Genomic DNA, 27,609 nt, shown 5'->3' on the forward strand with positions numbered 1-27,609 from the left:
AATTTCTTATCAAGTGAGCTACTGGATCAGTGATGAAATAATTCACAATGCCTCTGCTGGTCATATTTTTTACTCCACTGTTACTCTTTATTACAGAAGTGTAGCACAAAATAAACGTAGAAAACTCCAAAAGCAACAATTATGCAACCAATGCGGATACAAATATCAATTATTGCAGGAAGAGTAAAAAGATCCAACTTCTGTTCACTAACAAAAAAAAAAAGGTACAAAATCGAGAGTACAAACACTTCCATTTACACAAATCGAATCAATTCGGCAATTTTTTTTTCTTTCCTCACAAGTTATTAAGAGCACTAGTAGCAGTACAGACTTTCTGCAGAACATCACTATGCAGTTTTTTTTCTGCTGAGAAAAAAAAAGAGAAACCAGTTTAGACTTCCTCTAAATGGCAGCAGTCAGGATAAATTATGACAAAGATTTAATCCACCAAAGCAGGAATATATACTAATACGAGAATACAACTGCAAAACCGTTGGAATACAATCATCTTTTTTTTTTTTTTTTTTTTTTGTATTTTGAAATAAATTTGACAATCTTGTTGGGTTACTTCATCTAAACATCAACCACCTTAAAATGCCTGAGTCACAAGTTCTCTGAAAATCATTTGTGCTTTTATGTGAACTAAGATAAACAATAAAAACAACCAAAAAAAAAAATGCATAAGGCCATCAGAAAGCTTTAGTGAGTCCATCAGCGTTTGTTTGACTGTATGAATGGTTCTGCAGGTTTAAACGCAAGAAGAGGTGAGAAACAGAAACGGTTTGCAGAATTTTAAGGCCAGACAGCAAAAGAACACCTATGAAACCATGAACTGTGTTCAGCAAAACATCTTTTAGTTCCAACTTGCTGCCTGTAATGTGTACGCAGATTTGCCGAAATGCATTGGCCGGCCCGGAGAAGGGTGGAAAAAGACTTCATATAAATTCATTCTTTTTGAAGCAGCAGCGTAAGAAACGTAGAATTTAGAAGAAAAAATATCAACATTTTAAAGTGAACACATTTATCCAGCTTGGTTTAAAACAAGCTAGAGTGCTTTGCATATTGAAATCTTATCCAAAACATCAGCAACACTGAACTGGTTCACTACATCTACCTTCTTGCCTGGACTAGAAACCTGGTTAAAAACAAAAGATTCCTTAATATGGGCTATAATAGTTAAAACTTCTTAAAGGTTGTATTTTTCTATGTTCTTAAGAGTGCTGCAGCTGTAAAAGGTGAGTTTATTTAATGCCTTTTCTACATCTTTACCTCTATTGGTAAGAACATTTGATTAATGATTGGACTGGACCACCTAACTGAACATCAATTATTGGGCTAATTGTTAGAAAAATCCATTAACTATGTAAGTGATCTGGTTTAACGACACAGGAAACCTTATCCAATGAACACATTGAATGTTGGAAAGGCATTCGGAGAAAAACGGATCGTTTTTTTTAACATTTCATTTGCACTTCACACAACTAAATGATCTGAAGCACGGCTGTCCGCGATGTCCTACAACGGAGTTAAGCTTTTCAACAAAGTGCATATTGATTACATCATCGAGGCCACTGATAGTATCTCAAGGGACGCCACCCACACCAAGAGAAAGAGCCAAAGTAAATGCAAAAGCATTATTATTTACTTTTAACAGGAGCCTGAAAATCTTAATGCGCCTCCACACACACTCTGAAAGAACAAGGTACGTTCTGAAAGAACGTACCTTTTACAACTAAAGCAAAATCAGCTGAAAGAAAGAGGGTAACAACTCTGTACCTTGTTTTTACAAAATACATACTTGGGTAAATACAAACAACTAAAGATGTTGAAAAGATATATCCTTATATAGGCTTTCAAAGAATTAACTGCTTGTATAATTGTCTCACACTAGGCAATTGATTGCACATTCATCTTTACATCTTTAATAAACATGGCCACTTTGAAATATACAACTGCAGGCAAGCAAAGAAGTTTTACATTCAGAGCCCGGTTTGTGGATGTGCTCATCTTAACACGAAGAGTTCAGGGGAAAGGCGGCGCCGTCGGCGACTACATGTGGCTGTGGCTCTGCTCGTGGCTCCACAGGCTGAACGCCGTCTTGAAGGTTCTGTGGCAGAGCTTGCACATGTACTGCCTCTTAAACGTCAGCGCGGACAGAGACGGTGCGTGGTAGAAGAGCGTGTCCGGCTCGTGAGGGCCGCCTGGGTTCTCCAGGCTGTTGGATCGGGACAGGGAGCCACCGTGGCCGCTGGGTTCCACCCCCGGCCGGCTCGCCGACGAGCCGCAGGGCTCCGGGCTGCTCGACTCCTCCGGGATGGTCGCCGCTGCTGGTGCCTGAGGGGATCTGAGCACAGAGGCTTGTGGAGAACGGCGCTCCGAGTTCTGGGGAGTCAGAGGCGGGGAGGGAGACAGGGGAGGAGCGTGCATGTTCATCTCTTTGGCGCCGACTTCGCTGGCAGTCGACATGTGGGACTGGAAGTGGCTCCAAAGGCGGAAGTTGGTCCTGAAAGCTTTGTTGCAGATGTGGCAGATGAACGGTTTGATGTGGCACAGCAGCTCCTGGTGCCGCTCCAGGTCTTTGCGAGAGCTGAAGAGGTTGCCGCATTTCTCGCAAGGCCGCACCCCGTGTTCCTCAGGCCCAGCTTTCCCGACCTCTGAACCGTCCCTCTCACTCACCGCCTCCTCCAACGGCTCTTCCTTCACAACCAGTTTGCCGTGGTGGCCCATGCTCAGGTCCTCAGGCACATAGGACGAGGAGTCCTCCGAGTCATACATGGGTGGACCCGACGAATCGCTGTAACTGATGTTCTCTGGAAAGTTCCCAGGCGCCAAAGGCTCGTCGCCGTAAGGCTCCTCTCCCAGAGCGTCCGGCGCCTCTTCATCGTTCTCTGATTGCTTCAGGTGAATCTGATTTTTACCAGTCATCATGTTCTGGTTGTGGACTTCCACCTGGTGGCGCCAAATGCTGAAGGAAGATTTGAAGGTGCGCATGCATTCCAGGCATGTCAGTTTCTTGTACCTGCAATGGGCCTCGTGGTCCTTCTTAACAACCGGGCTCGAGAAGCGGAGGCCACAGTAAGGGCACACGGTTGCGTGCCGACAGCCTCTCTCGTGGTCGCCCTGCTCCACGAGCGATGACAGCTTAACATTACATAGCCTGCAGGAGTAAACACCAGTGGTGTCTGTGCTGTTGTGTTGAAGGATCTCATCCTGTTCCGGATAGAGGACACTCTCACTCCCTGTGTCCTGGTCGGCCTTTTCAGCAGGATGTGTCCTTAAATGCTGCCTGTACTGGGACTGGAACACAAACACTTTGCCGCAGTAGGGACACACAAAGCTGGACCTTGATCTCTTTTTGGCAAGAGAAGGAGACTGCAAACCCTGCTTATTCCTCTTCAGCTTCCAGAGCAAAGCCTTCTTTATTTCTCGCTCTCGCACGATGTCTATCAGCTTCTTCTGGAACTTCTCGTCCAGCACAGACGAGCTGGAGGACGAAGCCGGGTTCTGAACCACCCCATGCTGGGTTTGGCAGTGAGTCCACACTTTGAAGTTAGTGTGGAAGCGCTTGTGGCAGATGTCACAAGCATACGGCTTCTCCGGATTGTGATACATATTGACGTGACGATGCAGTCCGGCACTGGAGCGGAAAACCTTGAGGCAGTTCCAGCATTTAAAAATCTTATTTGAAGACGGTTCTGTGTTGTTCTCGCTGGGGTCGCTGTTTGCATGCTGAGGTTCTGTCTCCTGTGAAGCAACGTGTTCTTTGAATACTTTACTTTTCTTAAATGGGTACCTTCTGTTGTCAGGCCGCTCCTTCCTCTTACATGGAAGACTAAAATCTGTCCTGGAGCCCTGGCTGTAATTTGTTTGCAAGTCTTTGAGATTAACTGGCAGAGCATCTCCAACCGTGATCCGAACAATGTCCATGGGATCGGCGAGGGGACTGCTCGGCTCAGCTTTCACACTGACATGTTCTTCTACCTGAGTTTCCTTATCATACCTGTTGAGATACTTGGACCTGAGAACCAGAGGGGACGCTCTAGTCGAGTTGCCGTTGTGGGCGAATGTTTCAGTTCCTGATGCCTTTGAGGCAATTTTGACAACCGATTGTTCTCGGTTTTGGAGATCTTTGAGTTCCAGCGTCGGGGAGAAAACCGGAACAGGGCTGTCCATGGACAGTGATCTCCGGAGGAGGCTTTTTATGAGTGGGCCGCTCCGGTCAGTGAGCTGGCTCTGCTCTCTGGCCTGACCCTGGAAGGGAACGTTATTGTGATAGCGGTGGTCGAGCTCTTCGATTTCCTCTTTGGTGTCCTGGTCAGAACCAGACTGTAGGCTGATGTGCTGCACATCAGCGTCACTAAAAGATACAGATGATGTCAGCTGAGGCCTGACTGATTTGACGTGCGATAAATTTCCTTTCAGTATGGTGGAATACGGATATCTGGACTTCCTCTCCGGGGGTTTGTTCTGCTCGGATGCTTTCCCGCCGATCTCAGAGTTCTTGACCGACTCATGCGAGTTGTGTTCTGATGGAAGCTGAGCCGCCCCTCGAGGAGAATAAGGGGATGGAGATCTCTCTGATGTTTTTCCCTGATAATTTGAGTGAGAGGGGTGGGCTGTGCTGTTCTGGACCCGACACACAATAACGCTCCTTGTCTGGGCATCGTTCTCATCCCCCTCTGAGTACGAGAGCCGTTTTCTGGACACGCAGTAGGAAGCGTGAGGCCTCGTCGACACAATGTTTGTAAGAAACGGGATTCCAAGGCTGTAGCCAAGCTCTTGAATGGCTGCCAGGCTGCCTTTGTCCACAAAAAGAGAGGAGGAGTAAATGTAATTTAGAACTATCTCGAAGGCGTCGGGTTCGCAGAAGTCCAGGTTCACAACTCGTAGTGAGTCTCCATCCATTCGTGTAAAAAGAGACTGGAAATACTCGCTACTGGCAGCAAGAACACTCTTATGGGCCTGGTACCTTTGGTCTGCCACAATCAGGACCACGTCGCACATCTGGCCCCGCAGCCGCTGTTCGTTGAGAACCCCCAACACTGAGAGGGCATGGGAGGGGTTACTGTAATGCACAAGGCTCTCCATGGCTGAAAGACAATACAGATATGCATTAATTTGATATTGGGTTTTCATTACAAATGTGCAAAAAGCATAGCATCAGCAAAATAAATGATAACGATTGACTTATTTCTGTCTAAGGATAAAATCAAATTTATTATGTTAAACAGATATTTATTTGATCATTTATTGCGCATTTCTACCTCCAGACTCTTCTAAAATTCACACAGAGAGATTAAACAAAAACCAAACATTCTCAGAAATCTACCAGTTGTAAGATGCCATCTAATGGCGAACTGTGGAAATGATAGAAGTAATAAAACTGATTTTATTTGTCACTTTTCTGAAGTAGTCTAACTCAAACTTCCCTCAGGACCATGTCGAAGCTACAAGTGTGTGGCTTGAGCTAAATATTAGTATGCATCTACGTATATATGGATAAAAAGAGGAAATCCACAGTGAATTCAAAAGTAAGGGCCAAATTCTTACTTTTAAAAGTCTTTGAGGTTTAATGTTGCCATGTTTTGGTTGTTCATGGACATCTGTAGCAATTTATCCAAAGTATTTTTCAAGAAATGACATTAAAAAAAGACGATATGATTCAAGGTTATCATTCACTCACAGAACACCTGTAAAAGAATGAGAGAATTACGTTGTTTTGTTCGAAGCTAAGATTCACAAGAATTAAAAGAACAACAACTTCCCAACTGATAAACATAGCTATTAACCCAGAGACGTGTTTACTGGGTGATCTACAGACAGAGGAAGATTTTCTTTTTAAACGCGATGAAACAAGTTCTAACCACAGACAATCACTGGGAATTATGGAGCATTACATCATTTTGTCAGTCTGAGTACAGAAAAAAAAAAAACGCTGCTTTGTCAAGTTGCTGTCAGGCACCAGTCAATGCAGGAAGTATAAAAAATAAAAAATAAAAAAAAACACCCTTCAATTAAAGTTCAACACGACACCAACCTGTGCAGACAATTATCTCTGATCAGATAATAATAATAAAAAATAGCATGGCGCTTCAGCAGAGGAAAAGCCATAAACCTCAGTGTGCTGAGGTCATCCTGCAAAGAGCGGATCAAAGTTCCTCATCAGAGAGGATACAAGAAGGCCTCATTTAGAGCAAGGAAAAAGTACTTGCTCACAAAAAATACAGGAAAGTCAATAAATTATTAATGACAAAAACATATAAATATATATATATAAATGAATCACTATCCCATGTTAGTACCGCTTAGATCATGGCATCCTAAATTCCCGCGCAGTTACTGTGATGCATAAGTTCTTTGGAAGTCTGTCGGACTTTCAGAATCTGGTACCGACGTACCATTTATGAATTCAAGCTCAGAATTATGCTGTGGTTTGGTGCTGCAACTTGTGTAGGAATACAAACATAAAAAGTGACACCAAACATAAGGTCAATGCAGTAGAAGTATCCCTGCTTACGCTAATGAAAGAAGTATGTTCAGATGCAAATAACAGCTCTGGACATGATGTAGCACTCCAGAAGATATGTCTGCATACGGCATAAAGAAACTGAAATATTTTTTTTTAGAAAAGTAAAGTTGTTGTAGAAAATATGAATCTTAAAGACTGTCATAAGTTAAAAGTGATGTCGCCTGAAATAAAACACGAGCATTGCACCAAACTTTAAATCTGCAAATACTGCTCTATAAATAATCTGGATATAACGTAATCTGTAATCTCTGTAATCTCTGTAACTTGGACTGATATTCCCTGTGTTTACTAGCATTTGTTCTAGTCAGACTATTATTTAAATTTCACCTTATTTTATCATTTTTTGGTTTTAATTTTTATACAATGTAGTGGTACATGACACTATTTGCTGTTTGCGATATCTCGAGGAATATTCCACTGAGTTTAAAATAATAATAATAATAATTTATTGAAGATATTTCTCCAAAATAATAATAAAACCAAATAATAATTGTTCACACTATTCATTGACATTTACTTTGAAATTTTCCAACGGAAAAGCAGTTTTCATCTGTTTTGCACATTGACCCGACACATTGAATAAATGTTAATGGGGGGCGAAGGCTCCATTCATTCTTTAGAAACCAGACAACGCCAGTTCGAGTCCCACCTGAAACTTCTCGGGAACCTTCAGGAGGAAACAGACAAAGCCGCCGCAGCATTTCAGTTCTTATAAGAGGAACCTGTCGTCACTAGAGCGCTCATTAGACACCGGCTCATAGTTTCTCCCGTCAGAAACTTGGGACTCGTTCAGTTCCGGACGCGCTCGCTCGCTCGCTCGCTTCCTGCGCGTCCGTCCGCGGACTCAGCTCGGGCGGCTCGCCTCCCAGCCGCTCCGTCGCTCAGGCGGAGAGCGGAAAAGTTGCGCGCGTTCGCCGCTGCTAACCCCAGAAAGCGGCTCGCCTCGCCGGAGGGAGTCGGACCCGTTACGTTCGGCAGAAGTGACGTTGTGGGGGGGGGAGACGCACACCTGACACGGCGCGGTCCGCCACATGAGCTCGAAGCTGCTCGGCTTTTTTTTTTTTTTTTCTTCACAGCAGCTCAATCCCCCGCCACCGTTTAGAGTTACGTCAGCGCGGAAAAGGAAAGAAAGCTTCCCCTCAACAGAAACTCCGCGTTTTGGCTCCGCGCTCGTTCCGTCCAACGAAGCAGCGCCCTCCGGTCCGGTCCACACTCACCCATCCCGTCGTGAAAACGCTCTCGCCTCCACCGCGGCCAGGACTTTTACTCAGTGTTGTGTCGCTTTCAGCCTGCCTGTCGTGATTCCATCCATCTTGAATTTGACGTCATCCCACACCAGGGATGAGGTCATCGCGAAGACTGCTCGTCACGTGCGCTGGGCGCTGATTGGCTAACTGGGTGACGGAGGGCGGGCTCAACGGAGGACCTCAGAGTGGGGCTCATTTAAAGAGACACGCCATGTTTTGTTTTGTTTTTGCTTGGAAGTTCAAGTTGTTCGTTTTTAGAGCATTATTGTAGGAAGCCAGCAGAAGCTAAACCTGTTAGGCTGACAGGAGAAGTAAGTCAGGCGCCGATAACATAAACTATTGACACGCTGGATTTACAACGATTTCAATAAACCTTGTCAATTCATTGCAAGTTGCATTAAGAAAAAAAATAATCCCAACAACAATGCAACTTTTCAGAACATGATTTACTTTCGATCCATTATTTTAGCTGTATGTAAGATGCTGCAGCTTAAACTCTTAAGGAACAGGGGCTCTTAAAAGGTGACACATACGCAGTGATCCCTCACACAACAAACAAGACATAATTACCAAAACGTTTTCTACTTGCGAAATGCCACAGCAATTTTAGAAAGAATGCCAATTATTTCTTCAATGTCTTCAAATTCAGAAGTGTGCATCCAGAGTGATTACTGTCCCCAACTGGACTGTCTTGTGAAGACGCAGTCTGAAATGTGAAATGTGTCTAAGTTCACTTCTCTAAAGCAAACATAAAATAGCCAGATTGAAGCTTGCTGACACAGGAACAAGGAACTTTATTTTTTGGGACATATTGTCTTCCAAATGGCCAATGACCTCCTCAACCGAGTGAGTTCCTGTGTAACGTTCATGCAATGACATGTCTGCTGCTAACCCCAAAGAAACTAATTAGACCTGCAAATTAAAAGGAGCCAGGTCAATGTGGTGAAGCCCTGCGGTTGTGTCAGTAGCTTCACCCTGTAGGGACGTGTCGCCAGGCCTGCAGGCCTCTTCCTGGAAAGCTGATTATGCTGCAGTACATCATCAGCTAAGATCAGGTGCAGCACTGAAGACGAAAACCTCGTAATTGCCTGCGATGTCTGCTTTTAGCCAAAGCACATCCTCGGCATACTGCGCCGATTACGGTTGCTTTGCGATGCGAAGACGTGCGCGGATAGGGAATTCTGTTGAGCCGGGTTGCATCGTGGCACACCAGCAACTCGCAGCGTACCCAGTAATTACCGCTTAATGACTCAAGTAACCTAAGTTTTAAGGAGGGTCATTTTAACGCCTCATTACAGTGAAAGGATTGCATTAAATAAAGAGGCCTTCACGTGTCGTGAGCCAGCAGAAATCTTGTGACATCAGACCTGAAGAGATGTCCCATATAAACTATGAAAACATGAATAGCCAAGTTTCTTCTTCTGTTTTGCAGCCACATCGAATGACAGGGATGTTCTCCCTCCTCCGTACATGTCATTAACGGTTGACACAATTGGAGGTTAATGCCAGCAGCACAACAAGCACTTCCATGGTTACCTGTATGCAAACTGACTCATTGGGGACTTTTAACTCCTCCTATCGAACTTCTCTCTCTTTCTGGTACAATAAACATGTTTACATCTACTCTCCAACAATAAGTAAGCGGACAACTTCTTTAGATTGTATTAATAATACAAAATAGCCCAATCCAGTTTTACTCTGTGAATTTTCCTTTCTCTGTGGAACCATTCAACAGGTTGTTGCAATCTATCTTTAAAAAAAAAAAAATCTAAAGAGAAAATTGCTTTGTTTATGTACATGAGATTACAGATTCAGAGGCCTGATTCTTTGTGCGAGTGTGAATAAATAAATAAGAATTGTACTTTATTTTCTACTAACCACTAATATTTGAATCTCATCCACGAATGGATTTCTGCAGCGTTGTTATCCAGCATTTCACATTTACCCCTTCGCCGGGGTTACTCTCGGCGGTCCGTTGGGGACGTGTTGCTGTAACGAAGGGTGGAGGAAGACAGGGCCACAGGGAGACTCGCCCCTGAGCAGTGAGCAGGAGTCGTCTCAAAGTCGAGCACGCAACTCGCTATGTGGCGGCTGAACGCTGGAGATTCGGAGCTGTGAACCATGAGCTGGATCCTCTCCGTCTGGGCGTTCGGGGCCCTGCTGGCTTTCTGTTCAGGACAAAACGCTGTGCAGGAAGGTAGGCTCTGCGTCCGCGGCTAGCCAGAACCAAACACAGCAGGGTTCGGTTTTTATGCTTCTCCAGTCTTTAGAAAACTGCGAAACTGCTGAAACACTGAGATCCTTTAAATGAAAGCTAAAAACACACCTGTTTTTGAGTAACTTGGACCCTGATCAATTTCTTCCACTTGGGCCAACAAAACCGACAGAAGACATTCGATCACCATGAGCAGACGCGTTAAAGCAAATGCCGTTTCATTGGCAGGAAATAACTTGCATCCCTCCGGCTACCACCTGTGTGTCCGGAATCAAAGCAGAAATGTAAGTTTCTTGGCAATCCATTCGGTCCCGTACGCCGCGACGAGGCCTTGCGGTGGCTGGCTCCTCTGGACGACGTGCACCGTCACCCTTTACAAGATGATGCACCAGATCGAGTATAAGACCGTAAAGGAGCAGGTGACGAGGTGCTGCGATGGCTATGAGCAAGTTGACCGCTACTGTGCCCTGCGTAAGTACTCTCTGATGAAAATCCAGATTTTGGTTGGAGGTTGAGAGGTGTCGAAGGGCCTTTTCAGAAAAGGGCAAATCCTTCTGTCTGTCTGATGAATCTGATGTGGTGTCCTGCTCTGCGCGCCGGCTCCGCAGTCAGGCTGCCCTTTCGGCGCCTGGTGCTGTGTGCAAGACACCAGATGGGCAAGCAGAAAGTGCAGCGCCACAAATAACTCGCCGCTAATACGCGGCCTGTAACGTGTTATTTTCCTTTGAATGAAGCTGTAAACAGGAGTGATGAGTTTGCCGCCAAGCCCGGATCCTGTCCAACTGCAGATGGACCGTCTCCCAGCTCTGTGGACTGCGAGTTTGATTTGGACTGTCCAGGCTGGCAGAAATGCTGCCAGAGAAGTGGCCGGTTTCTCTGCAGCGATCCGACAAGTTAGTGCTCCTCCTGTTTGTGCCGTTATTAAAAAACGGTGTGCTCTGCGAATTATGTTTTTTTGTTGTGTTTTATTTTTATTTCTTTCTTCTTTAAAGAGTTTTAGGTTCAAGTGAAGCCGCAAGTAGCAGAGATGAGTCTAAGTAATGTCATCTAACAAGACAGCCTATAAACTGTTAGTTCAAGTACACTGTCAACAGTTTTATATGGTTTTAATGCTGAAGTCGTTTTGTTTTTCCAAATTTCCTCTTGAAAAGTCTCGCTTTTTTCATACTCTGTGGATCAATGGCAAGGCTTCAGATAGGAAGGCAAGAAGACAAAAAGAAAATAGAAACTCAAAGAAGAGCAGGAAGAAACATGGAGAGAATGGGCAGAAGGACAGAAAAAAGGACACAAAGAAGAGAGGAAGTAAGAAACAAAAATGATAAGGTAACAGAAAAATACGAAAGAGAATAACGCAACAAAGGGAGGAAAGAAGGAAGCCTTAAACAAAATGAAAAAATGATGAAAAACATAAAGAAGGGAGGGAGGAATGATATAGAGACTGGAAAAGGGTGAGAACCGTGTCGGCAATAAAATCTGTTTTTTTGACCCTTATACTTCTCCAGGACCTGAAAAAAAAGCAGTAATATTCCATATTCACTTCTCCAGAACCTATCCTGGTAGAAAATAAACTTTATTAGTTTAAGGCTTTTATTTATCCAAACGCAGCTGGGTTGGAAACACCAACTTTAGCAGCTTTAACCTTAAAGAACTGCACGCTGCGTGACCCCGGTGGTCTCTGATGTCATCCTGGTGGAAATTCAGCCCACTCTCTCTTCTACGTGCCTTCAGTTCATCGAGGTCTGTGGGTTAAAGGGTTGACTTGTAGACGTCAGCAGTCGCCTCTGCCGGGTTGTGTTTATGTTAATTATTAAATTCTCCAGTCCAACACAGAGTTGGGAATTATTATTATTTTTTTATGATTCAGTTTGGCTGAAATTGATCATGTCAACTGTATTTTTAGGATCAGAACAGGAAGCGGGGTTTCAAGGAAGCTTCTGGAACACAACGGTGACAGTGAAGGTGGATTACCAGCAACTCTTGTCCCAGGAAAATGGGCTTTTGAATCTCGTCAGATCATTACAAGCTATGGTAACACTGCTCCTGATTTTATTAAACCATTCCTGCCAGGAATTCAAGCGATATATTTACAGTGCCCTGCAAAAAAAATAAATAAATAATTCCATTGGATTATTTTAACTTTGTCAAACTTTGTCACATTACAACCACCGTCTTCCAGTGAACGTTGTTGGGATTTTATCTGACCAATATAAATAAAAAAACAACAATTAATTCAAGGAAACGAAACGCCAAGTAAAAAACGATTCTCAGGAATTGTTGCACATTCTAAGTTGCATTCAAGGACGGACTTTGTGTTTTGCTTTATGTAAAATTTTAGTAGGATGCAGTAAATTATGTTCAAAGGGAATGCATACTTTGCAAGGCACTGCAAGGCCAGCCAATCTTTTCCATCGTTTTTAAAGCTGCAGTACGTAACTTTTACAAAAAATATATTTTTTTTACATAAAAGTTGAAACTGTCATTTTGTCGTGACACAGTATGACAAATAACCTGTTTTAAAAAATTATATATATATAAATCAAGCTCCTCTGCCTTCTTACTGGAAACAACCAATCAGAGCCAGGAGGAGGGTCTTAGCGCTGACAATCAAGTCAGTGTGCCTGCTGCCCACCCTACTCCCCCACATCCCATCCTTCCTCTCTTAGAGTGATAAACATATATTTGGTTGTTTTAAACGTCATTTTATCCCAAAAGTTACTCGCTGCAGCTTTAACACGTGGATGATCTTTGAAGGGTGACTGATTCTATCTTCTGATCTCAGGACGCTTGTCGGTCCGAGCATAACCGCCTCTGCATTTCTCATCAAAGATAACCGGCGCTCTGGACTCCGAGGTTTCCATCCTCTATCTGAGCTCTCGGCCCGTCGGTCCCTACAGCGTCTCCACGTCTCTGCTCGTCCGGAGCGACTCGCCCCTGTCGCTGCGCGGCGCCTCGTTGAAGCTGCGCCTTCTTCTCCAGCACATACCGGAGGTGTCATCCGTGATGGTGCGAGGTGAAGTGACTCGGCTCTCTGCGAAGACACTTGAGGCGGTTTTTATTTCTCTTTTCTGTGTTAGTTTCCCCCCCCCCCTCCTCTTCCTACAGAGAAATGACATTCTCGCCGAGTTTTGAGAATGATTCACGAGGCAGAGAACGCGGTGTTCAGGAAAAAGTGACTCAGCCGCACCACGGTTTCCTTTCTCCCACCACTTCTGTTTGAGCGACAGTCTTCTGTGGGATGTTTCCTGCAGTAGCGGAAAATAACACCAGAGCCGACTGCTCGCGAGCACGCACGCACGCCTGCACACCCACGCAGCACGCACGGCACAGGCACAGGCACACGCGAGCGCGTTCCAGATATTAATCAGAAATCACATTCGGCGCATTTTCGCCGTAAGATTCAGTTGAAGATATAACGAGTTTCCTCTGAAATCACCACTTCAGCTCAGTGTCACAACAGCCTTTATTTTTAGACGCATCAGCCTGACTTCGCCTTTGAATTAAAGACACAAGGATGACGTATGAAGGCGGCCTGAGTCGAACCTTGTGATTAGCTCTGATAGCTGCGTTCTTTGATTTGTTTCTGTATTAATGAGAGCTTTAAATTGCCCCCTCTGTCTGCTCCCCCCCTGTCTGCTCCCTCTCTCCCCACGGCAGAAGTGGATGCGTGTGCGCACCCTGCCCTCCACCGGTGCTCTGCTCAGGCACACTGCAGCAACACGCAGGGCTCTTACCAGTGCGTCTGCCAACAACGATGTGTGGACGGTGACCCCGGTGACCCTGGAGTGAACTGCACAGGTAGGACTGTGCGGAAATGACGTGCAGTGATCGTTGACGCTGTGCAAAAATGACTGAAACATGTTTTAGAGGGACTGGGGGATCTTTATATGCTGAAATGATTTTTTTTTTGTCACAGGAAGGACAAAAGGATATGGCTCAAAAACCTATATCATATATCATATCAGTCCATAATGATAATTATTACCTTTTTTTTTTGTATTACAAATATCTTAAATATCGGACCGTTTTTTTTTTAAGCAGCTTTGAGGCACAGAGCAATTGAGCAGCCAAAGCCTTTTCTCTGCCTACATCTCCCAGAATGCTGTGCGGTCCAGTCCATGTTCTATAGATTGAATCTTGACTATCAGACCTATTGATACTGATCACATGTCTATTGTAATATTGTTATTGATGATTTATTGTCCAGCCCTACAACTAAGCTTGTCACAAAAAGCAATTAATCAGCTAATCACAGGATTAATAAAAATGAACTCAATAACTTTCATTCTGATGGGAAATATTTTTTGAAGGGACATTTTGGTTACAGAGACTTTATAATAATCCAATTTATTCATGGCTTCGGTTTTGGTTGTTGCATTTTATTTTGGATATTTAAAATGTCTCCCTGCTCCCAGTTCCTGGTCTTTGAGAGAGAAAACTGGCATCATTATGCAATGATCAATACATGACTTGAAAAAAAAAGTCTCAAAACAGCAATATTATCATGTATCATAATAATTACTGGGACAATTTATCATCCAGCAAAATGTGTTTATTATAACCATGAATGTTTTGAACAAAAACTGGACCAAAAAAAACAAAAACAAAAACCCAAAACAACGGATCTGGTCTGCAGCCTGGCACAAGTCGTATGAGAAGCAGCGTTGGTGCTCTGATCAGATTAGACCAAAGCGTTATGTTTTCACCAACACGCAAAACACCAAATCAGCACAGCATCCAAACAGTTAGTAGAGAATCTGTCAAAGTATTTGAAGAAACTCTCTCTCCACAGATGCTCTTAATCTACTCTGTAATGATGAACTTGCAGAAAATATTCTTGTTTCTATTCTCGTTTAAAGCTGGTCGAGCCGTTCTGCTTGTGTTTCCTCAGGGAAGAGCGAAAACAAGTCTTTTGCAGGCCGGAGCAATTTGCTACACACTCCACCAAGACTTGGTGGAATAACGGTGCAAGACGTCAAATAAGTTTAAAACCTGTGTTGCATTTTACTGCAGTGACAGTGAGGGTTGAACTAGTTCTATTTCACCTGAACTTGTTTTTTTTTTTCCCTCTGTAAATAGCCATCAGTTTGTTCTGTTTTGAAATGACAATATTGTATAAATGTAACAGGGGACTTTCCAGCATCATACACAGGAAAGTCCCAAACACGACTCAATATATTGCATCAGTTAATGGTTTCGATCCAAAGTTTCTGTTTGACTCTCATGGCCGTTAGGCTGTTTCATTTTCTCCTGGTGTTTGATTGAAAACTGCTGGAGGTCAACTTGTCAGGCTGTAAGTGTGGACATTGGCAGGAGACCGGAAGAAGAATCAATTAATTTAATCTTATTGCACCTATAATAAGAAATACAGTTTTTGGTTGTTTTTTTTTTTATTTCTTGCAATGTCAAACTAAAACAAACAAAACTGAGATCACTTGGATCTTGGGTTTATGTGGTCAGAAACACAAAACAGACGAACAAGGAGTTTTATATGATAGGAACGAGATCTAAACGGCAAATTTAGGCAGGTGCTCTGTGGAAATCTGGTGGAACTGCGTATTTTAGAAGTCAAATTTCATTGTTAAAATGGAAGCTCAACTCTGGTTCTTTAACACATTTTATAAGAAATTTAATTTTAAGCTAGATCATTTTTTAAACGGTTTTAAGGAGAGAAATTTGCAAGAGACGTCATTTTCAGTAGGCTGCTGACGCCTGGTCCAAACAGTCCGACAGAAACAATAAAATATGCAAAGACGTGAGACGATCGTAAACGTGCAAGAAGGAAAATAACTGCCTGAAGCTAATATGCTTTGGTAGAACCTGATGAGACGCTGTGGAGGCAACCGATTCGTTTCAATTAAACGCGTTGGAACAGAGAAACAACTGAAACGTGCAGCGAAGCACCAGAACCGAACCAACACCTGGAAATGCTGTTCTATAGACGGGTAGTAAAATTAAATACGGAGCAAAGTGGAAACTGGTTTCAAAGTGACGGCTTACAACATCCCAAAACATAATCGGCACGTTTTTCAGCCAAAACGACATCCTGTGATATGCATAAGGTATATTTCTAACTTATGTCTCTTTCGTATTTCTCTCACATGCAAAGTGATTCACACTCCATTGCAATTCTTCAACTTTTGTCACACTAGCGTTTATGTATCTCAATAGGATTTCATGTGATAAACTAACAAGATCTTGTGCATAATCCAGATAGGAATCCAGATAAGATTCATTTTTTATATTGTTTCGTTATCCTGATACCCCTAAATACAATCCGTCAAACTTGATAAATGTAATATATTTACTTGGACAAACTTCATTTGATTTCTTGTAACAAATTAAACATTTTTCTTTCAAGCTGGATCATCTGTTTTGTTTTTCTCAGTGGGATAAGATTTGAGGGATTTGGCTAAATGCTGGGAAGTCCTGGAAGAAACGCTTTCAGAGGCTGTGAAGGACTAAGACGGGGGCAGAATATCGCCTTCCAGCAGGGCGGCCACCCTAAACATACAAACAGAGCTGCAGATTGGCTTAGATGAAAGCATATTAGACTTAGACTTAGACTTGACTTTATTGATCCCTTGGGAAGACTCCCTCAGGAAATTATTATTCATGAGTTAGAAGGGCCCAGTCAAAGTCCAGATCTAAATCTAAAAGAGAATCTGAGCCAAGACTTTGAAATAATCTTTCGTCGACTGATGGCTATGAAAGTGGGAAATAATGTCAATCTGTAGATATTCAGACTTTTTTTTCCTTTAAACCAACTTAAAAAGGTACTTTAATACGCCACAGCTGATTTTATTCCATTTTGCTCAAGCTGCAGTTCTCATTTGAATAATTTTGAAATCGATTGTAGCTTGAGCCTCAGACAATTAGCTGAGAATGTTTTAAAGTTGGTTCAAAGAAACATGTTTTTTTTTCTCTCAGTGTACAGACCTGCAGCTGAAACAAAAGCTGCTTTTATAAAGTATTGACTTTGAAGCTTTTAATTTGGAAACCAAAAAAAAATAATAATAAAGTTGTAATCAATGCAGCATTTTTTATTTCCTCATCAGAGTTATGCACTGTCCAATGTTTTTGACAGCAATTTGAAAGAAAATATGAAACAGTACAAGAGATATGAATACTTTTGCAAGGCTACGTATGTAGGGAGCAACGACAGGCGTATAAAAGAAAGAAAAGCAAAGAGTAAAAGCTCATCCCTCGCAGTGACAGCAACACAGAAGCACCTGCTAATGGAAAATACTTAAGAGCGAATCAAATAAAGGCCACAAAAACACATCAGCAACATGAATCCTATGCTGCAAAATTTCCAACAGTTTCACTGTGACCTCTTCTGTGCTTCTCCGTTGTGAGTCATCTTTGAAACAGCAAGAAAAAAATAAATAAACGCACAAAGGCACATCAATGCCCACGCCAGGTTTTCTTCAGAAACTTTGATTCGACGCGCTCTTCTTATTTCTGTGCTCCCAGGCCGCGCCCCCAGGGGAGAACACAACCTTTTCCTGGACGCTCAGCGGCACACGGGACCCTGCGGGCGACGGCTCCGTCCCGCTCGGGACTGCTGTGACTGCAGCGCTGACTAACACAAGTCCCGTCACTTATAATGCGTCACACGCCTCACTGGGGAGAAGCTCAGCGCCGGCTGCCAGCATGAGCCAGGCCGCTGCCTCAGTCCTGCCGGCGGCTCCGTGTCGTAAGAAATCCTGACCTTTCGTCCCAAGTAGCTTCGGAAAACTAGAACCTAAAAGACGAGGTGGCAAATGCTGTTCTGAATAGAGAAAAAAAATGATAAAATGCAGATTTTGCTGGAAGATTGCATGCAGAATGCTCCTCGGATGCCCAAGAATCCAGGCAATTACTGAATTACGCCTCATTTTTGTCCATTAGTTACATTTCTGAGTTTTGTGAGGTTGCAATAAATGAGACCTTAATGTTTCTGAAACTATCCGTACCGGCGTCAGGGTGATTTTTGGAATAACTTTTCACAGTCACTACCAAACTGAAACCAACCCCATCAAAGAAAAGAACATTATTTGGTGTCTTTAAATTATTTAAGGTGCATTGTTGTATGTTACCGTTTACAAAAAGAAGGCCCTCTCACAGCAAAAGGAAGTGGCAGAAGAGTCATGATAAGTGGTTATGTCTCATTCGTGGAATTGGGGCTTTTGATGATTTGGACAAAAATAATAATCACTGTAAAAGTCAGTTTCAAGGAGCTGACGATGAAGATCAGGGACTATTTCATTTTAATCCTGTTCCCATCGTTTCAGCATCGTCTGTGGACAAGAGACGTCCATGTAATCTGGTCTTTTTGGAAGTCATCTTGACGGTAGAGTGGCCAACTAATATCAAGTCAGGATGTGCCATGCTTATCAACTCTTGCCAAAGAAGATCGAACGCTGAAACGGACTCGAAATGTGCCCCAGCAAATTAGTTTCAGGATGTGCCGACATTTGCGACCAGATGGCTGCACGTTTTTTTTAATCATTACTATTTTCTCCATTTGCAGAGATTTGTTTTTAATCTGAGTTGTTCGCCACAAATATCACATGTTGATGTCTCAAAAATGTTTGCGTTCTATTACAAAGTTCCTGCGTATTAATCATTAGTCATCTTAGAAATGGCAGATCTTATGCACACATATCCCACAACGCAAGTAAGTTGCACTGGCTCAACAATAAGTAAATCGAGTTTTGATTGGCTTGCTTCATCCCACCATTTCGAAAACAATTCAGACACGTTTCACCTCCACAGCTCACATAACTCTGTTAAGAAGGAGCGCTTTACCATTTTAAAATGGCTTCTGATAAGTGACAACCACAGTGAACGAGAGAATGTGTTAGCTTGGGTATAAGCTATGCACACTGAGATATGCAGAGGGGCTTTTTTTCAAAAAGAGAAAAAGAAAAAAACACCTATCTTTGTTGTTAACTTGAAGACGGAAACACAAGAGACCTTTGAGGCAAACTGGTTCAGCCAGTACATCCGGTTACCACCGCTTACAGTGAAGAAGACATTTCTTTTTAGCTGGTGACTCTATCTGGGGGTTGTGAGAATGTGGGTTAGAGGTTTTAATTCTAGGTCTTTATTACCCTCACAGGTACGACAGTGGCTCACGTCGCACTATTGCGTGTATGCCTTATGTTTCAATGGTATATGAAGATACGTATCTAAGTAAATAATGCTCTTTTCCATGTATTGCAGGGCTGAAAATTTTAACCTAGCAAATGTCCTGGCTAATAATGTTCCTTCATGTTATGCTAACTGAATGCCCTCTCCGCACTTATGAAGGTTAACCCACCTCAGCATTCTAAATGCTTGGAACTTCTGAGAAGGAGTGAATTTGGTCTTATTTTCTGCATGCTGTCGCCTCTTTATTTGAGTGTTTATAAGCTTTTCTAAAATGTGTTCAGCTCATTGAACTTGCACGGATGATTATTGTGGCATCACAGATGAAGTATCTGTATCTTTACACAGCAGCGCAATGTAAATTTCACATAATTTATCCCAATACGCATGCCCTGTGCAAAAATGTAGCTGCGTCATAAGTAGCGCACATAAAACATAAGGCTTTAAATTTTATGTGTTTGGATACATCATCATGAGTGGGAACATAAGTAACAATGTCACAGCAGTGATGAGTAAAGAACGTTTTTTACGTCAGCTACAGTGATCGTTAGCTGTGTCCAATGGAGCTTGGTGTGATCTTATGCCAACATTATTGCTTGTATTCTTCCCCTTTGTTGGCACTAATATACCAAAACGTTTTGATGGAAAAGGACACAGGAACGCAAATGACTAATCAGACGAAAAGAGGAACAGCTGTGGCAGGGAGAAAGGAGTAAATCTGAGGGAAAGAGACTAAATAGGATGCTGGAAAAAAAGTCTCAAATAAACGACAAACATTTTATCTTGAATGGCAAAACACTGTTGGCAACAATAACTGAATATGGCGATACCTTTCTAATAAACTCAGAAATGACTGGACGGGAACAAATAAGAACAACCAAAACATAAACGCCAATTTGTCATAACGCTATTTCTAAAAGTGCAGGACTGATAACTACTGTATATGAGAAACCAACATCTGGAAATACCAACGCAAATAGTGTTGGATTTATTATTCTGACATTAAATGAAATAAATCTACTCCAGTGCTTAACTGGGACTGTAAAAACATGTACAAACTTGTGATGCGAAGCAAAAATAACTACAGCCGTTTATTTTAACAAAGTGTCATGACAAGCTACACCACTCTCTTTCATTAAACAGGACCTCCTAGTCTCAGTGGCTTATGGTCTGCTAATGTCACTGGAACATCCATGTCTGTCCAATGGTCAACTCCGGTTCAAAGCAACCAGACTTTCTGGATCACTCTGAGCAAGATATCCGAGGTCACTGAGCGCTGGGAAACCAACAGGACGATGATAGAGCTGAATGGACTTCAGCCTGGTGTGCTCTACAATGTCACTGTGACACCTTGTGCTTGTGGGAGGCAAGGATCTGCTCTCCACATGATGGTCAAAACGGGTAAGAATGGAATATTGCACTGGAGACTTGAGTCCGTTCATTCAAATAATACCTATGGGCTCTAAAGCTAAATTGTTATTATTGTGTGAATATAAGTAGCAGCATGAAACTTTAAAAATAGTCACAATGTTCTTTTGGAGAAACTTGAGTACATCACTAGTTCGCCTTCATGTCCTACGTGAGGACATGAAGGGTGGATTTAACCACTGAGAAGATGGTTTACGTTGCCAAACAAGGTTTTTCTTTGCAGATGCTCGGACTCTTGACGCAACAACACGACTCACGAACATCGAGTTCAACGAAGACCTGAGAAACAGCAGCAGCCAGGCCTACAAAAACCTCACCGAGACTTTTACACAGGAGGTAGGTGTGCTAAGAGAAGAATGTCACGTCCAATTGCTCTCTAAAAGGGAATCTACGCTGTAAAGGACACACTGTGAAGCATCATCTTTGAAATGCAAACGTTTTGCCAACAGATCTACAAGTCTCTGCCCCCGGAGATCAAAGCTATGGTGGATTCGGGTCAGATGAGGATCGAGATCCAGAGCTTTTACCAGGGCAGCGTGGTGGTGGACTTCTCCATAATCTTCAACCCACGTCCAGGAGAAGCCGTGGGTAACGTGTCCTCAGCGCTGATGCAGTCCCTGATGAACAGCTCCAAATTCACTGTGGATGGAAACAGCACAAGCGTCAACGGTATATCTCACTTTGCAGTACTGCCTTAAACAGACTCAATTACACACAAATGGACGTTTGCAGTCCTTTATTTCCATTAAATATGGTGATTTTTCACTTAGTGGATGAAAATATGGCATTTGAAATTTGAATATGACGTCAGACCAATAGTAATGTACGTATACAGAAATGTGAGCTTAAGGAAAGGTTAAAGGTGATTGTTAATAGCTATTTTTAGTCTCACTTGAATTCAGCAAGAAGGTTCTGGGTTCGATTTCCAGCCCGGGATTTGATATTCTAATTGATTGAATATGTCTTTAGTTGGACTAACATTTGGGAGGAACAGAAGTTAGGGTCAGCAGGAGATAGAGAACATGATGTGGAAATTCAGTATGAGATCAACCAAAAGAACAAGAGGAAACTATTTTAGTACATATAAAGGATGTACATTAGATCAACAGCATCTTCTTATTGCCCACAACTGGATATTTATTTTAATTCATGTATAATTTCAAATTCACTGTGGATGAATTTGAAATTATACATAAAGTATGATGCATAAAGTATCACAAAAGGTAATACCTGGACGCAACTGCCATCACAAAAGGTGATACTTTATGCATCTACAGTGTCGTCTGCATAAAAATGACAGGTCATGAGCCACTCTTTTTTTTTAACAGATTATGACGAATGCGCCTCAGGAGAAAATGATTGTTCTCGATGGGCTACATGCACAAATACATGGGCCTTCTACACTTGCATTTGCCTTGATGGATTTATAGACAACAACCCAGAAAGACCTGGACGCAACTGCCAAGGTAGAGCATTAGTGGGAAAGTTAATGCGTATTTACTGATAATCATGTGGATATCTTTATTTTTCCTCATGAATGCATCGTGTCCCCGTGCAGCGATTGGTACCGTGGACACAATATCAGCACCAGAACTTTCTACAATAAGTCCTACTCCACCTGTCCCAAATTTTGCCGATCCTATATTAGCAACCAGTGCAAATGGTCCTCTCTTTAGATTTGCCATCCCTACAGCCAATAATAATAATATCTCACCAATCACCACTACTTCAACAACACTCTACATTGGCCCTGTAATTACCAGTACTACTCAAACAAGCAATAATTCACCAACAGCGGTCATTAATGTTTCAACAAGCCACTCTGCAGCTCTGACCAACACCTTAAGAACTACTTCCATCCCAACAGTCCTTTCTACTAATCCGATAACGACTGCTGCTCCCAGAACAACAACCATTACTGTCTTTGAGATCAATACTACACACTCAGCAACTTCCTCTCGCCAAGTAGTGTCTTCTGTTGTCCCAACAACAACCACTACCCCGAGCATCACTTCTACAACTCCATCTTCTGCTCTGAGGTCAGCCACTAATTCCTCTTTGTCAGGAGCCCTTTCAGTCCACTGCAGAGTGGCAGCCATTACTGTCACTCTTGCGAAAGCTTTTCTGGTGAGTGCAAAAATCCCAGAGGGTGCTCTGTACTTGGGCATGCCGGAGTGTGGAGTCAATGGAGGCAACGCCTCCCACGTTCAGATGACTGTGGCGTGGAATGAGTGTGACACCAGGCTCGTGCATGTAAGTCTCAGTACCTGAACACTCGGCTGGTGATGGCCATTTTCATCATTCTCATAAACCAGAATGCACAATCTCCAAGGGCAACCCGTCTGTTGTCTTTCGTTTTCTTTCCAGAATGAAACTACGTACACAGCATCTGTGAAGTTGTTCAACAGCATGGATCCGTACACAGCCGAAGGTGGCGCTGTAGAGGTTCCGAGAGTCAGGCTGGAAGTCCCCATCATGTGTACCTACATGACGAGCATGTTGATTTCTGCAAACTTTGGCTCCATGGGGTATGATTAATCTTAAAGCCATGGTTGCTCTACTAAAACTACCCAGAGTTTTTTGTCCTCTCATTGTAAAGTGTCCATAAAACAAGCCAACATTTCTTAACAGATTAGGGGGAAAACAGCGACTCATAGAATAATTCAGATTAAATACATAAAATAACATCTTGTACGATCTGTAGGCCCTGAAGGGCCTTCTTGTCCACCAACATTGCAGTTGGAATACCAACCCAACTGCGATGTTGGGTTGGTATTCCAAGAGACACTATGTCAACACATTCAACCCCAGCAATAGTTGAGAAGGTAGTGATGGAAAATAATGTGTGTTTCTGATTCCTCAGAATGTCTACTCTCTACCAGGTGTATTTCATAAACACAGTGGTGAGGTAACATGATCTGAACCCAGAGAAATTTAAATGCTGGGCACCGTCTTCTCTACATGTGTGCTGAGGAGTGCATGCACCAATGGTCATCATTTCTGTGTTATACACATTTTTACCAGGTTGTTGTCTGCACTCGTCCTTTAGGTGTCTAATGTACTCTCTATACAGTTATCATTCAAAAGGACCAAGTGGATATTAAATTAAGTATACCCAATGCTTTGATAATGGCTATAAAACCTTGTGATCAGGTTTTTCTCAGTGTGAAAAGCAAGGGACTGAGCACACAACCAGGAGGAGTCCCCTCATGTAGCTGGATAGAGTTGGAGATCATAATTCAGATACCGACAGACTGGGATCTCAAGGAAGTTCAGCATCAAATGACAGTGTTGGTGATCAGGCCAACCAGGATAGAATCCTCCATTACTTGTAGGGGAATGGTGGAGCTCGCTTCCAAGCTGGCTAAAGTCACAGACATGGCAAAAGTCTCTGTCCTCTGTCCAGAGACATGATAGATATGTAGTATCTATTACCACCATAATAGCTAGTAAGACATAGCAAGTCTTTTTAGAATAAGAAACGTCACTCCTTGTTGACATGAAATATATGCATCCATATTCACAAATGAGAATTTTAAGACGTTTACTTGAATAACTAAATTCACAAAGCGAAGCAGATTAATTCCACACATGATGCTTTCAAGCGTTTATTTCTGCTAATCCTAATTTTCTGCTTACAGCTCATGAAAACATGGCATTTAAACTGAGAATATTACATCTGACTGATAATGTAATACGGTAACGTGGGCTTAATGAAAAGCATATTTAATATCTGATTACATTAGATTTTCACAGGATACTTTAAATCTGATAAACAAGCCTCATAAGGACACATTCTGATTGAATATGGTTGTTTATATAAAAGTGTACATCTTTGCAAGAGTGCTTAAAATATTTTTATGTGAACGGTTTTACAAACTGTGACTTAATTTTATACACACACTGTTGCCAGAGAACTACTTGGAAGAATTAAAAAGATGTTTATTATGAAAATAAAAGACTGCTTCTTAACTGATTCTCCCCTGAAAGTCTCAACCTTGAAAAGTGGTAGACTGCTAAATTTATGTGGTCTGGGTCTGCAGGTCATGTTGAACAATATTGCCAACAGCGCCCTCTTGAGGTTCAATGTCTTATTTGAAAATTTGCTCAAAGGTGGCTTTGATTTGAAATACATTTCTCACTACTCAGATAGTAGAGGAGTGTGGGTTAAACTTATTCCACCCACTTGCAGATTTTGTGTTCAACTCGGCTTCCTAGCTCGCTCATTTAAATACGTGCAAACGCTCTCAAAGTGTTCAAATCTTTGCGAATAACTTGCAATAGGAAGTGAACTCATCCCAGCTGCGTCTCCCGTTTGTCTCCAGGTATAACATGATCAAAGACGTGATCACGGGTCTGGGGTCGTTCCAGGTGGCGGTGCAGCTGATGAACGGTACGGCGCCTTTGCCCCACAACTACAGCCTGTCCCCGGAGCAGGCCGTGGTGGTGGAGGTCAGCCTGAAAAACACCTCGGAGCAAATGAAAGTGGTCATCAACAAGTGCTGGGCCACTCCCACCCAGAGCCCGGCCGACCCGAACAGCCACACCTTCCTGGAGAACAGGTCTGCCGCGGCACAATCACTGCTCTATCCACATGTTGGAGAACATCGACTCTATCCCTCTCTAAGTACTAATGCTGCCTTTGTTTACCTCCGATATAAGTTTATATTCCATAGATGTCACTTTATCCGAATGCCTAAGTTAGATTTTACTTAAGTGTTTGGTTCTTTTATCCAAATGCAAATCAGTGTTTTTAAAACTCTCATGAACTGCCAAAAGCAACAATTAGGCAAACTCCCACTTATTGCATGTCCACAAGGTTGTGTTTTCAAATTGCTTAATGTATGGGGCAGTTCCATTATATCCATTTTACCCCATTGATAGTTAAAAAAAAAACCAATAAAAAACAACAACAATAAATAAATCATAAAAGAGCTAGTGTTTTAAAACACTAGCTCTACTATCTTTACTATCCTCTACTATCTTATTTTATGAAAAGAGGCTTTCACACGTCTAAAACCTGCCTTTTCCCAGAATCACTGATCAGTGTGACAGATCAGTGTGACAGTCACCGTTTACCCAGGGACCAGGCGTTTAAAAGAGCGACAGAAAACCAGGTTCCTAATCGACAGCCTGATTTTTAATGAGCGTTCATGTCGCAGGGTGACTAAAACCACATAGTCCAGGTCAAATATCCAAGTGAAGCTCATTCCTGCGAAGCCAAAGCTAAATGGGCCTCTCTTCGCTCCGTCGTCTCCACAGCTGCCCTCTGAACGTTTACACCAAAGTGCTGACGAACGGCAACTCCACCACCTCCCGGGTGTCGGTGCAGATCTTCTCCTTTGTGAACCTGAACGTCATCTACCTGCACTGCAAGGTCCAGATCTGCGTCCAGGTCGGATCCGACGCCTGCGTTCCAGTGAGTGCCGCCGATTGAGTCACTTTCATAAGATACGGCCTGACGGGCCCAACATCAGACTCATCAGGACAGAAGCATGCAGTGCAGCAGGATACGGGGCATTCAAAGAACACGGCGTAATAATCTCATGCTTTCTTCCAGGACTGTTCACAGAGAACGGCTCGGACTGGAAACACGATCGGAACGAGTGTTGGATCATCCGGGCCTATACTTAGATTAAGTGAAGGTGAATGCTTTTATACCGTCTATTCAATGAAAAGCTGTGGGCAGTGTTGGTATGTTAAACAGCCACAATACATCGTTACCTCTGCGCAGAGAAGCTTAAGATAAATCCACCTTTACTTGCTGTAGAATAATCTACTTGTAGTCTGACATGCTGAGAGTAAATCTTTGAATTTTTCAGTGTGAAATCCTGCTGCAGGCTCCCTGTGGGTCCATAGCAGATAGAAAAAAAGTAGTAAATATTTGGCACAAAAAAAAAACAAAAAACTGGACATTTGAGTTTTAAAAGTAAAAGAAAGATAAAAAAAAAACACTTTTGAAAAACCAATTTTACAATTTCGATGTAAACTTTTATTTCACATCATTTCAGAGTCCCTGGAGGAGAAGCTCAACACCATCCACATAGTCGGCCTCTCCTGCCTCGGGGTGGGCCTGTGCCTCTGCTTCATCGTGGGATTCGTCTGCCTGCTTTATTGTCAGAGGAACCGCATCGGACACTACAGCTTCAACGTCAAACCCAAGGAGGAAAACTTCACCTACCTTGTTTTTAACACTTAGCGTGGGTAGTGGAGAGGGGTGTGGGGGGGGACCAGCTCCAGGCCTCAAGAACTGGTTTTAGTTCCACAGAGTCCCGCTAATTAATCACCATTCGCTTCAGGTGTGTTTGCGACAGTTCAAGAGCTAAAACACGCAGGATTACCGGCGCTTGCTAACTGACTTTGAACGCAACTTTGAACACGCGTAGCAATTACAGAACTCTGCCACTAGGGGTCAGTGTTGGTATTTATGTCCGAGCTCACTTTGCGTTTGAACCTATTTTTAGTCGCCTTCACCAGACTAAGTATACTCAAGCAAGGAAAAAAAATTAAATGTTAATTATTTTTTTTAAAAAAGGAACTGTGATTGAATTTTAAAAAATATTTAAATGGAGCCTTTATGACTTTATAAAAGTTAACATTTGTCCTAAACAGGTTTGGAATCATGACAGGAAAAAAATATCACGCCGCAGGCTTGTTCATTAAATATGAGAATTCAATTATATTCCGTACGCAAACTGCTGCGCTCACATTCAACTATGGTGATGACCTCAAAGGAAACTTGCAAAAATATTAACATGAACCTGACGCTTCAATAAAATCAAATCATTCCGCACGTCCGATTAATTGGTCACGGCTGAACTTTGTGGTTCCTGCTCCTCGGTTAATCGGATCAGTTGCCGAGCTGAGATGTCGAGCGGAGATGATGAGGAAGATCCAGCGTCTCTCCAGGCACACTTCCCATAATCCCTCATTGCTGAGTGCCAGGTCATAAAAGCGGCCCCTGGATCCACGGTTGAGGGGGTAAGTAGAGGCTTTCTCCGTGAAGGGGAGGCCCCTGGAGAAAGGCTTTTTTTTTTACCATCTATTGCCCCACCTCC

The 27,609-nt window shown here is 42.7% G+C and overlaps 2 protein-coding genes across 4 annotated transcripts; one reads left to right on the forward strand and one right to left on the reverse strand.

The window, feature by feature from the left end:
• Positions 1–60: 60 nt before the first annotated feature.
• zbtb21 (zinc finger and BTB domain containing 21) lies at positions 61–21,165 on the reverse strand. 3 transcript variants are annotated; one of them, XM_055043931.1, is made up of 2 exons: positions 21,079–21,165; positions 61–5,090 (listed from the first exon to the last, which is right to left on the reverse strand). In XM_055043931.1, the coding sequence occupies exon 2, from the start codon at positions 5,086–5,088 to the stop codon at positions 2,050–2,052; it is 3,039 nt and encodes a 1,012-aa protein (XP_054899906.1). In that variant the 5' UTR covers positions 5,089–5,090; positions 21,079–21,165; the 3' UTR covers positions 61–2,049. The 3 variants fall into 3 exon arrangements, with proteins under 3 accessions (XP_054899906.1, XP_054899904.1, XP_054899905.1); XM_055043929.1 differs by lacking the exon at positions 21,079–21,165 and adding an exon at positions 7,747–7,869; XM_055043930.1 differs by lacking the exon at positions 21,079–21,165 and adding an exon at positions 5,551–5,953.
• Positions 9,483–27,351, forward strand: umodl1 (uromodulin-like 1). Its single transcript, XM_055043928.1, has 16 exons — positions 9,483–9,973; positions 10,220–10,462; positions 10,726–10,884; positions 11,892–12,019; positions 12,818–13,001; positions 13,646–13,786; positions 20,267–20,524; positions 20,775–20,887; positions 21,001–21,220; positions 21,880–22,017; positions 22,110–22,804; positions 22,919–23,079; positions 24,877–25,113; positions 25,814–25,970; positions 26,112–26,196; positions 26,563–27,351. The coding sequence occupies exons 1-16, from the start codon at positions 9,898–9,900 to the stop codon at positions 26,748–26,750; spliced, it is 3,183 nt and encodes a 1,060-aa protein (XP_054899903.1). The 5' UTR covers positions 9,483–9,897; the 3' UTR covers positions 26,751–27,351.
• Positions 27,352–27,609: the final 258 nt, after the last annotated feature.

This window comes from Poeciliopsis prolifica, unplaced genomic scaffold (genome assembly GCF_027474105.1).
Source record: "Poeciliopsis prolifica strain line A6 unplaced genomic scaffold, Auburn_PproV2 SCAFFOLD019, whole genome shotgun sequence".
NCBI classification, from domain to species: domain Eukaryota; kingdom Metazoa; phylum Chordata; class Actinopteri; order Cyprinodontiformes; family Poeciliidae; genus Poeciliopsis; species Poeciliopsis prolifica.